The sequence below is a fragment of the Arachis hypogaea genome, chromosome 6, assembly GCF_003086295.3.
Source record: "Arachis hypogaea cultivar Tifrunner chromosome 6, arahy.Tifrunner.gnm2.J5K5, whole genome shotgun sequence".
Lineage (NCBI taxonomy): Eukaryota > Viridiplantae > Streptophyta > Magnoliopsida > Fabales > Fabaceae > Arachis > Arachis hypogaea.
In genome coordinates, this window is record NC_092041.1 from 27,614,405 (window position 1) to 27,627,545 (window position 13,141).

The 13,141-nt window shown below is 38.6% G+C and overlaps 1 protein-coding gene across 1 annotated transcript in view; it reads right to left on the reverse strand.

Annotated features, from left to right (window-relative positions):
- Window positions 1-784: 784 nt before the first annotated feature.
- Window positions 785-13,141, reverse strand: part of LOC140173647 (uncharacterized) — a 117,979-nt gene continuing 105,622 nt past the window's right edge. Inside the window, exons 4-5 of the mRNA XM_072198146.1 lie at window positions 1,026-1,192; window positions 785-936 (exon numbers count right to left, since the gene is read on the reverse strand). Of these exons, the coding sequence (XP_072054247.1) occupies window positions 785-936; window positions 1,026-1,192 (319 nt within the window). The remainder of the gene's footprint in view (window positions 937-1,025; window positions 1,193-13,141) is intronic.

Genomic DNA, 13,141 nt, shown 5'->3' on the forward strand with positions numbered 1-13,141 from the left:
TGGTGAGAACCTTTCTTGTGAATATAATTATTCTTCCTTCTATAATTTTTTTTGTTACTAAAACTTTGCCATTTACCTCTTCCGGGATTATGATTTGCCGCATTTGCTTCAGGAAATGGGGCGGTGCCAGCTGGGCGCGCTTCATGATTCCTTAAAAGTAATTCATTATTGCGTTTAGTAACAAGAAAGCAAGAAATTAACTCAGAATACTTTTTAAATCCTTTTTCTCGATATTGCTGCTGCAGGAGCACATTCGAGGCATGGAAGGTCGAAAAAATTTTCTCTAACATATCATTATCCAATATCTTTTTCCCACATAATTTCATTCGTGAGGTGATTCGAAACATTACTGAATTATATTCATTTATGGATTTAAAATCCTGTAGATGCAAGTTCGTCCATTCATATCGGGCTTGAGAAAGTATCACTAAAGTTGCGAGAACCAGACAAGTCATCGAACCGGTCAAGTGACTGGTTTAATGGTTCAATAGTTCAACCGAGGTTGAACCGGTTTAATTAAATATAGAATAAAATTATAAAAAAAATTCAATACATAATTTTAAAAAGTTAAATTCAATAAATTTTAAACTAATAAGATTCAAAATTTAACAATTTTACAAAATGAACAATACATAATTTATCATTAAAAGGTCATAAACAACTTCAAATATCAAAGTTTATAACTAAAGAAATCAAAATGCACATAAATGACAAACCCAATGTTTTGCAACCAAAAGAAACAATATTCAACAAACAATACTTCACTAAACAAAGACACTACTCATCAGAAGTCATAATCATAATTAAGTATTCCGATGTCTCCATCATAAACAGATAATCTAAAGCCAGCATCTTCAGAAATAGCACCAAAAGAAGTATTTGAGAATTCAATTACAACATCAGGCATATCCACTTCAACTTCCATGTTTCCTCCATCTAATAAAATAGAAAGAAAACTCAATAAGAAATCAATATTAATGACATGTATCTTTATGGAAGGAAACAAAGTTTGCTATGTCACTCACCATTAGGATACGAAGGCATATCATTATCAGTGAATATTAAACTTTCAATATCTTCAACATCTCCATTAGTATATTCAGGATCATCTTCATCTGCTATTACCCAAAAATCTACCGTGTCAATGCTTTGAATGTCAATTGGATCATAATTCCTCTTCTTTCGATGCAACCTAGATTGAAGGCATAGGTTATAGGTGACTGATAAACTACTATTTTATGATTTATTTTGCATTGAATTGAGTGAATTTTATCCATTATTCTCACACTTATGCATATAGTTCGCATGTTTTACATTTTCCTTCTTAATTTTGTGCTATGATTGAAAACATGCTTCTTTGGCCTTAAATTTGCTAATTTTAATCCTCTATTATTTCCATTCGATTTCGTGATATGTGTGTTAAGTGATTTTAGATTTTTCAAGGCAGGAATGGCTTAGAGGATAGAAAAGAAGCATGCAAAAGTGGAAGGAATACAAGAAATTGAAGTTTGGAGAATTTGGCAGCGACGTGCATGCGTGGACAACGCGTAAGCATGATTGGGGCAGGTGACAAGCGATACGTATGCGTGATCAGGGATTTGTTCAAGGGACGTGTACGTGTGGGCGACGTGTACGCGTGACAAAGCGTCACGTGATGCAATTGCAGAAAATGTTGGGAGCAATTTTTGGGCTACATTTGACCTAGTTTTAGACCCGAAAATACTGATTAGAGGCTACAGAGTGAGGCTGGAAGGAATCGTTCAATCACTAAACTAACATTCATACACAATTTAGGTTTTAGATGTAGGTTTCTAGAGAGAGAGGCTCTCTCCTCTCTCTAGGTTTAGGGTTTCTTCTTTCAATTTCTCCTTAGGTTCAAGTTCAATCTTCCTTTAATTTAGTTTTCTCTTACTTATATTTGTTTAAGCACTTTAGTTCATCTTCTTCTCTAGTTAATTTCCTTTTTCCACTATTTTTATGTTTATGAGCTCTTGTTACGTTTGATTTCTTTTAATGTAATTTATGTTTTCTATGTTTATTTTTACTCTCTTTAATTGTTAGTCATTGATGCTTGCAATTGGCTGTTTAGATTTGATATTCCTTGTTAGTTTTCTATGTTTTTATTTTGTGCCTTCCAAGTGTTTGATATAATGTTTGGATGGATTTTAAAAGAGATTTTTATATTCTTAGCTTAGATTGAGTAATTTGGAGACTCTTGAATTGTCAAAGTCTCTTGTTGGTTGGTGATTGAAAGATGCTAGTTGGCTTGAGTTTCACTAACTCTAATCTTTGATTAGGACTTATGAACTCATGTTGATTTGCTCACTTGACTTTCCTTCAATTGTTAGAGGTTAATTAAGTGGGAGTAATTTGCAATTACCATCACAATTGACAGTGATAATGAGGATAGGAATTCCGATTCTCAACCCTTACTAGGACTTTTCTTAGTTGTTTGTTTATTTTCTTGTTATCTACATCCCTTGCTTATTAAACTCAAAACCCAAAAAGATAATCTCATAACCAATAATAAATACACTTTCCTGCAATTCCTTGAGAGACGACTCGAGGTTAAATACTTCGGTTAATTTTATTGGGTTTGTATTTGTGACAAACAATTTAAACATTGACTGAGGTTTAATTGTCGGTTTAGAACAATACTTGCAGCGCAATAATTTTGTGAAAATCTTTATCGACATTTTTCCTCCGTCAGTTTTTAGCGCCGTTGCTGGGGAATTGCAAATGTGTGCCTTATTATTGGTTATTGTGAATATTGTGAATATGTTTGCCTTTTCGTTTCTTTGTTAGTTGTTTCTAGTTTTAGGAATTTATTTTCATTATTTCTTATTAGTTTTTGATTTTATTTTCTCTTGTTACTATGAATTATCACCCATTTGGCTATGGACTTGGTTCAAATTATGTTGTAGGGAATGAAAGCTACAAAGAGAACATGCATCAAGGATGGGACAATCAAAGGTGGGAGGAGCCTCAAGCTTATGGACAACCATCTTGGCAACAACCTCTTCCGATGCACTATGAACAAGAACTACTCTTTGATGCATACCAAGATAATGGATATGGTGGACATCCTTGTGACTACCAACAACCACCACTATATGCCTATGAACCCCCTCTTCAATATAATTTTGAACCACCATACTCACAAGCCTCTTTCAACCAAACACCTCCATATGATCCTAACCCTTATCCACCATACCAACCACCATATGAACCATACGAACCATACATAGAACCACCCCAATTCCAACACAATTACTCCTAAGAACCATCACCTCAATATACACCATCTCCATACCCTTCTCAAGAAGAACCACCTTCGTATTATGAGTCTTTTCTCCCAACAAATGAAACCTCCTATCCACCCCAAGCTGCCATAGATGATACCTTTAGTGTTATTCGCCAAGGACAAAGAGAGCTTCCAACCACACTTACCTCTACTCTCACTGGTCTCACCTCTACTCTCCAAGCTCTTATATCCCATGTGGATCCACATAATGATCTCTCCATCCCACCATCACCCTCCATGAAAGAACACCCATATCCATCAATCCAAGAGCAACACGATCCCTATTATGCTAGTGACATAGAACAAGAGAGAAGGGATCGTCTTAGGGACTTAATGGATCAGATTCACATATCCATACTTCAAGAGAAGCAAGAGGAGGCCCAAAAGGTGGAGGAGGTAGAGACCCTTGAAGATGAAGGAATAGTTAAAGAATTAGGGGAAGTTGAATAAGAGGAAAGTTCCATCATTGAAGATAACTCTACACCAAGTGACAATAAGAATCTTGTTGAAGCTTATTCCATCGGATGTGAAACCAATGCTGAGGATGAATGTATACTGGTGGACGAAATTGTGATTGCCCTCTTTGTATTTGCATGAGATTTATTTAATGTGTAATACCCGGTCTAACCGAAATTAATTAAATAATGAGTAAGTAGGAGCGAATATGGTTGGAAGATTTGGCAATTGGAATTTGATGATTTCAATATGATATTTGGATTCAGTGAATTTTTCCAAGTCGGAAGACATAGTTTTCTGCGTAAAAGTGCGTAGTGGAATTTTGACCGGCAGTACCAGCTGAGACCTGTCTGGTACTGCAGCTGAGAAAGTTGATTATGAGTAAATAAGATTAAGAAATGAGGAATTATAATTAGGGGAGGTAGAAATATTTGAAGTGCGATTTAGAGCGCTAATCTTAAAGGTTTTGGTCCAAAATTGGGCCAACGGACAAAAATAAGTGAACCGGGCCTAAGTGGGCCCAAGACCCAACATATATAAATATTAGTTATGAGCATTTCAGCTCATTTTGCCCTAAAGAAGGTGTGTGGGGCGCTGAATTGAGAAGAGAGAAAACCTAACTCTCTTTGATCTTCAAATCACCATAACTTGAGCTACGGAGCTCCGATTGACGAGCCGTTTGCGGCCACGCATCGCTCTTCTCATCCTCTACAATTCTATCTAAGTTTTGTGGTGAGTATTCCATTCATCTCTGCCCAGTTTTTGAAATTCCCCACTGTTACACGTTTTTGGGAAGTTAGTGTTGAAATCTTGTGATTTTGGGTGTTTAGGGATACTCCAACATGGATTCTAAGTGGGTTCTATCCCTAATTCATATGGGCTGAGGTAAGAAGTGCTCAAACCCTTGTGATTTATCATCTTTATGAGCCCTAGGTTGATGTATGTATGTAATATTGGTTATGTTAGTGCATTTGATGGTTTTGGTGCACGATTGGGAGATTGGTGTTGCTTGAGGAGCTTTGGTGAGGCTTGGGACTAAGGTTGGTGGAGACTTCCAAAGAAGAGGCTCAATTGATTTGGCTACAAGAGGTACGGTTTAAGTTTCATTTAAGTACCGTGTGGTGTGATGAGAATTTCTAGGCTAGATGCCCCTAGGATTAAGTTTGGATTGTGTAAATGGTTCATGCTTATATGCATAGTTGGTATGTAATGTGAATTGATGATTGGGTTGAGAATGGTGTGGCCTTGTATGCTTGGTGTATTGAAAATTTGATGTATTGGGTAATGAGTATTAATTTGTGGTTTATGCATTTAAATTGTGAAATTGGGCCGGAGGCCGTAAATTTTGTGCCGGAGGCCGGAAAGAGGTAAGGAAGGTAAGTTGATGTGTGCATTGTATGATGACACAAGTGATTGGATGAATTTCAGATAATGAATATGCGAATGATTGGGTTGATTGTTGAATAATAAGGTTTGAGGAGTTGAAGTGTGGAATTTGGTAATTTTGGGTGAAATTATGTAGATGAGGTATGTTTGGTTTTGGGTTGAGAAATATTATGTGGTCATATATGTGATTATGATTATTGATGTCTTGATGGTATGATGATGCATGAGAGGTATATATATTATGATATATGCTTGAGGAATGATTAAGGTTGATTTGTGGGAGATACCACGTGATAGTGATTATGATATTGATTATGTATAATGATGGTTGATTGGAAATAGTATTGTTGGAAATTGAGATGACGAAGGATGTATGACATGTTGATGTGTTTGTAATTTAGCCATTTGTTTGAAATGGGGAAAAATGGTTATATGGCGGTTTTGTGAATCGTAGTAAAGTGTTAATGTATGAGTTGAGGAGGCTTGATATTGAATTTGATATATTTTGATTGATTTCAAAGAAAAGGGATGAAATTGGCATGTTTTGATTGATCTTGAAAAGAGTTGAAAATGACTTGTTTGAAAATGGCACTTTGTGGTTTTGTATGAAAAACATGGTTTTTGGGCATACTTTGACGGGACATAACTTGGACTACGGATCTCTGTTTTGTGTCAAATCTGTTTAGAAATGAAATTGGATCCGGGATGTCCATGTCGTTCGAAGAACGGGTGAAAAACACTTTAAAATGAGAGAGTTATGTCCGTCGGAAGATTGGGGGTTGAATCTGTAAATTCTGCAGCTTTTAACTTAGAAAATTTTTAGCAGAATGACCCTCCACGCGTAGGTGCACTTGGCGCGTACGCGTCGTTCTTCGAGAAGGCACCATCCACGCGTGCGCGTGGTGTGCGCGTGCGCGTCGATGCGCTGCACCCATTGCCCAGCCATTTTCCCGAGAGTTGTGCCAGTCTTGTGCCTGGGGCGCAAGTGTACCCACGCGTACGCGTGGCTGACGCGTACGCGTCGTTATCTATTTTTCAATCCGCGCGTCCGCGTGAATGGCGCGTATGCGCCGATGAGTTTTGTGGCCATCCACGCGTGCGCGTGGAGTACGCGTACGCGTGGCCCTGTTTTCATCCCAAAGTTGATTTTTGAGTATTAAAAGCCAAATCTCATACTTCTAAGCCTCCGATCTCACCCCTTATGTATTAAATCATTATGATATGCCTAGCAATGAGAAAGGAACTAGGGGATGTGGTAACTTGCGAGTGAAGCAAGGGGAAAATTTATGATCAATGATGATCAACGATGATTATATGAGATATGGAGGATGACGGTGGGAGTACCGTGTATGTCATGAGCCGAAGGGCTATATTTATTGATAAATGGCTGGTTCTTGATTGGACCATAAGCCGGATGGTTGAGTTATTGCCGGGTCACGGCAAAGCCATTATTGATTATGGCTGAGAATAATTGCATATATGATTAATGAATGAATGTGTTAAATGGATAATAATGGAAGATGTTGAAATGTGATGTGTAACCCCGGGTAGTAGGCAGTGGCGTTGTCCACTTGCTCCGGGTATGAGACGGAAAAGGATGTTTATGATAAATGAGTTAATTATAGAGTTTTGAATGAATGTAATTCTGATACCTGGGTAGTAGTAAGGGTTGGGGTTCGTCCCACTTGCTCCAGGTTATTGTTTGAGATTTGAAAACAATGAGGATTGATAATTTAAATTGAGATTGAATGAATATATGCTTAAGATACCTGGAATGAATATATGCTTAAGATACCTGGGCAGTAGCAAGGGTTGTGGTTCGTCCCGCTTGCTCCAGGTTAATACTTGAGATACCTGGGCAGTAGCAAGGGTTGTGGTTCGTCCCACTTGCTCCAGGTCAGATATTGTGACGCCTGGGTAGTAGCGGTAGTAGTGGTGAATCCACTCGCTCCAGGTTGAGCTGTTAAACACCCGCTTGGGTAGTAGCCGCAGTAGTGGTTGTTCCACTGGCTCTGGGCTGAGCGGGTAGTAGCAAGGGGGTTGTAGCTCAAATCTACTTGCTCCGCAAGGGGTGTTTCTGTCCATGGTTAGCTACCAGGACGTGTCGGGTTGGCTATATAACCGACGGATGATATCATCAGCCATAGGGCAGGCATACATCATTTGCATAGGTTTGAATTGTTTGGGTTTGCCTATTTGTTTTGGATTTTTATATCATACATGCTATGTTACCTGATTACGTGCTACTTGTTCTACTTGTACCTTATTTGTGTATTACTTGTCTGTATTGCTTGTGTTTGTACAACTGAGAGATCCCTCATGTTGGTGTCGGTGGATGTTGGTGGCTGTTCTTGATGAGATGAATTGATAATGCGATTGCATGATGATGATGATTTTTGAATGAGATAATTTGAGTCCCCTGGGTAGATGCAGTGATGTGATTTCACTAGCTCCAGGCAAGGGTATGATGTATTGATATAGAGTTGTTGAGGCAGAACAACTGGTAATGGTTTTGCTTACGATTCTGAGTCTGATTCGTGAAAGAATCAGCGAATTGGGAATGATGTGTAATATGAACTAGATTTAGTATCCCCTTACGTCAGATGCCTATTTATGGATTAGTGAGAATCTAGGCTGGATATTTGGTGAAAAGGAGTTTAGAATTCTTAGTGAGTTTTTATTGCAGTGCATTGTATTTATTTGGCACTTTTACCGTACTGGGAACCCATGGGCCCGGGGTTCTCATTCCGTATATATCTCTTGTTTTTCAGATACAGGTTCAGGTGCTCAGAAGTGAGCTGTGGTTCGTCTGAGAGCCGGCGAAGATCTTTATTTTCTCCACTTTGTGTTTTGCTTAGAATCTCTCCACCTTTGTTTTGAAGATATTATATTATGTGTTGAACTCTTTTGGAACTTGCCTATAGAGGCTCTTATGTTTCCTTTGGGAGAGATTAGGATGTACTGTTGTCAACTACTTTTATACTGTACCCTAGCCGGCCTAAACTTCGCGGGTCGCGACTAGTGGCTATTTACTTATATTATATATATCTATCTGTTATCTATCTCTTAATCTCCTTTATGCCTTGTCCATATATCGCTTTCAGCTTCACGTTTTATCTTTTCGTTGTCGAAACGTGAGTGATACGTCTTCGCGATTTTATTTCTACTCTTTTCAGGCTTCTCGATTAATACTCCTTTCGAAATTACCTATGTTTATATATTTAAAAATCCACCTGAGAGTCGTACCACCGTAATATCATTGACTTATGACTCAAGCATAAGGATTTGAATATTAGGGTGTTACATAATGGCTCTTTGGCATATATGATCACAACTACGTTCAACTTAACCAGCAAGTGTACTGCGTCATCCAAGTAATACCTTACGTGAGTAAGGGTCGATCCCACAGAGATTGTTGGTATGAAGCAAGCTATGGTCACCTTGTAAATCTCAGTTAGGCGGATTAAATTGGTTTATGATGAGTTCGAAAATTAATAATAAATCGAAAATAAAAAGGGATAGAAATACTTATGTAAAGCAATAGTGGGAATTTCAGATAAGTGTGTGAAGATTCTGTGCTCCTCTTGTATCTCTATTTTCTTATTACATTCATCCAATCCTTCCTACTCCTTTCCATGGAAAGCTGTATGTAGGGCATCACCGTTGTCAATGGCTACATCCCATCTTCTCAGTGAAAACGTTCCTATGCTCTGTCACAGCACGGCTAATCATCTGTCGGTTCTCAATCAGGTTGGAATAGAATCCATTGATTCTTTTGCGCTTGTCATCACGCCCAGCCTTCAGGAGTTTGAAGCTCGTCACAGTCATTCAATCCCAGAATCCTACTCGGAATACCATAGACAAGGTTTAGACTTTCCGGATCCTCATGAATGACGCCATCTATCTAACTTATACCACGAAGATTCTGTTGGGGAATCTAAGAGATATGCGCCCGGCCTAGTATAGAACGGAAGTGGTTGTCAATCACGCGCGTTCATAGGTGAGAATGATGATGAGTGTCACGGATCATCACATTCATCAAAGTTAAGTGTAACGTATATCTTGGAATAAGGATAGAAGAGAATTGAATAGAAAGTAATAGTAATTGTATTGAAACTTGAGGTACAGCAGAGCTCCACACCCTTAATCTATGGTGTGCAGAAACTCCACTGTTGAAAATACATAAGTAAAAGGTTCAGGCATGGCTGAATGGCCAGCCCCCTGAATGTGATCAATAGCCTCTTAAGATGAAGAATAATACAAAACTGAGACCAAAGATGTCTAATACAATAGTAAATTATCCTATTTATACTAGACTAGCTACTAGGGTTTACATGAGTAAGTATTTGATGCATAAATTCACTTCCAGGGCCCACTTGGTGTATGTTTGGGCTGAGCTTGATCTATCCACGAGCTGAGGCTTTTCTTGGAGTTGAACTCCAAGTTATAACGTGTTTTGGGCGTTCAACTCCGGATCATGACGTTTTTCTGGCATTTAACTCCAGACAGCAGCATGTACTTGGCGTTCAACGTCAAGTTACGTCGTCAATTTCCGAATAAAGTATGGACTATTATATATTGCTGGAAAGCTCTAGATGTCTACTTTCCAACGCCGTTGAGAGCACGGCATTTGGAGTTCTGTAGCTCCAGAAAATCTATTTTGAGTGCAGGGAGGTCAGATTCCAACAGCATCAGCAGTCCTTTTGTCAGCCTTTTTCAGAGTTTTGCTCAAGTCCCTCAATTTCAGCCAGAAATTACCTGAAATCACAGAAAAACACACAAACTCATAATAAAGTCCAGAAATGTGAATTTAACATAAAAACTAATAAAAACATCCCTAAAAGTAGTTTGAATTTACTAAAAACTACCTAAAAACAATGCCAAAAAGCGTATAAATTATCCGCTCATCACAACACCAAACTTAAATTGTTGCTTGTCCCCAAGCAACTGAAAATCAAATAGGATAAAAAGAAGAGAATATACTATAAATTTCAGAATATCAATGAATATTAATTATAATTAGATGAGCGGGACTTGTAGCTTTTTGCTTCTGAACAGTTTTGGCATCTCACTTTTTCCTTTGAAGTTTAGAATGATTGGCTTCTCCAGGAACTTAGAATTTCAGATAGTGTTATTGACTTTCCTAGTTAAGCATGTTGATTCTTGAACACAGCTACTTTTATGAGTCTTGGTCATGGCCCTAAGCATTTTGTTTTCCAGTATTACCACCGGATACATAAATGCCACAGACACATGACTGGGTGAACCTTTTCAGATTGTGACTCAGCTTTGCTAGAGTCCCCAGTTGGAGGTGTCCAGAGCTCTTAAGCACACTCTTTTTGCTTTGAATCATGACTTTAACCACTCAGTCTCAAGCTTTTCACTTGGACCTTTATGACACAAGCACATGGTTAGGGACAACTTGATTTAGCCGCTTATGCCTGGATTTTAATTCCTTGGGCCCTCCTATCCATTGATGCTCAAAGCCTTGGATCCTTTTTACCCTTGCCTTTTGGTTTTAAGGGCTATTGGCTTTTTCTGCTTGCTTTTTCTTTTTCTTTCTATTTTTTTTGACATTTTTTTTCGCACAAGCTTTTGCTTTTCACTGCTTTTTCTTGCTTCAAGAATCAATTTCATGATTTTTCAGATCATCAATAACATTTCTCTTTGTTCATCATTCTTTCAAGAGCCAACAATTTTAACATTCATAAACAACAAGATCAAAAATATGCACTGTTCAAGCATTCATTCAGAAAACAAAAAGTATTGTCACCACATCAATATAATTAAATTAAATTCAATGATAAATTCGAAATTCATGTACTTCTTGTTCTTTTGAATTAAAACATTTTTCATTTAAGAGAGGTGAAGGATTAATGGAATTTATTCATAGCTTTAAGACATAGTTACTACATACTAATGATCATGAAATAAAGACACAAAACATAGATAAACACAAAAACCGAAAACAGAAAGAAATAAAAACAAGGAATGAATCCACCTTAGTGGCGTCTTCTTCTTGAAGGACCAACAATGTCCTTAAGCTCTTCTATGTCCCTTCCTTGCCTTTGTTGCTCCTCCCTCATTGCTCTTTGATCTTCTCTTATTTCATGGATAATGATGGAGTGCTCATGATGTTCCACCCTTAATTGTTCCACATTGTAGCTCAAATCTTCTAAGGAGGTGTTAAGTTGCTCCCAATAGTTGTTAGGAGGAAAGTGCATCCCTTGAGGCATCTCAGGGATTTGTTGATGATGAGCTTCCTCATGCATCTCTTGAGAACCGTGAATGGTCTCTCTTGCTTGCTCCATCCTCTTCTTGGTGATGGGCTTATCCTCTTCAATGGGGATATCTCCTTCTATGATAACTCCAGCTGAGTAACACAGATGGCAAATAAGGTGAGAAAAAGCTAGCGTTGCCATGGTGGAGGACTTGTCGGCTATTTTGTAGAGTTCATTGGAGATGACCTCATGAACTTCTACTTCCTCTCCAATCATGATGCTATGAATCATGATGGCCCAATCTACAGTAACTTCAGATCGGTTGCTAGTAGGAATGATGGAGCGTTGAATGAACTCCAACCATCCTCTAGCCACAGGCTTGAGGTCCAGTCTTCTTAGTTGAACTGGCTTGCCTTTGGAGTCTATTCTCCATTGAGCTCCTCGATGAGCGGATAATTTATACGCTTTTTGGCATTGTTTTTAGTATGTTTTTAGTATGATCTAGTTAGTTTTTAGTATATTTTTATTAGTTTTTAGTTAAAATTCACTTTTCTGGACTTTACTATGAGTTTGTGTGTTTTTCTGTGATTTCATGTATTTTCTGGTTGAAATTGAGGGTCCTGAGCAAAAATCTGATTCAGAGACTGAAAAGGACTGCAGATGCTGTTGGATTCTGACCTCCCTGCACTCGAAGTGGATTTTCTGGAGCTACAGAAGCCCAATTGGCGCGCTCTCAACGGCATTGGAAAGTAGACATCCTGGGCTTTCCAGCAATGTATAATAGTCCATACTTTTCCCGAGATTTGATGGCCCAAACCGGTGTGGCAAATCAGCCTCAGAAATTCCAGCGTTTAACGCTGGAACTGGCATAAAACTTGGAGTTAAACGCCCAAACTGGCATGAAAGCTGGCGTTTAACTCCAGAAAGAGTCTCTACACGAAAATGCTTCAATGCTCAGCCCAAGCACACACCAAGTGGGCCCGGAAGTGGATTTTTATTTCATTTACTCATTTCTGTATACCCTAGGTTACTAGTTCACTATTAATAGGATCTTTTAACATTGTATCTGTACCCCATGACACTTTACACGTTTCCTTGTGTACTTTCCATGGCATGAGTCTCTAAACCCCATGGTTGGGGGTGAGGAGCTCTGCTGTGTCTTGATGGATTAATGCAATTACTACTGTTTCTTATTCAATCATGCTTGCTTCCATTCTAAGATATTACTTGTTCTTAAACCGGATGAATGTGATGATCCGTGACAATCATTATCATTCTCAACTATGAACGTGTGCCTGACAACCACCTCCGTTCTACCTTAGATTAAGTAGATATCTCTTGGATTCTTTAATCAGAATATTCGTGGTATAAGCTAGAACTGATGGCGGCATTCAAGAGAATCCAGAAGGTCTAAACCTTGTCTGTGGTATTCTGAGTAGGATTCAATGATTGAATGACTGTGACGAGCTTCAAACTCCTGAAGGCGGGGCGTTAGTGACAGACGCAAAAGAATCACTGGATTCTATTCCGGCCTGATTGAGAACCGACAGATGGATAGCCGTGCCGTGACAGGGTGCGTTGAACATTTCCACTGAGAGGATGGGAGGTAGCCACTGACAACGGTGAAACCCTTGCATACAGCTTTCCATGGAAAGGAGTAGGAAGGATTGGATGAAGACAGTAGGAAAGCAGAGAGACGGAAGGGACCAGCATCTTCATACTCTTATCTGAAATTCCTACCAATGAATTACATAAGTATCTCTATCTTTATCTT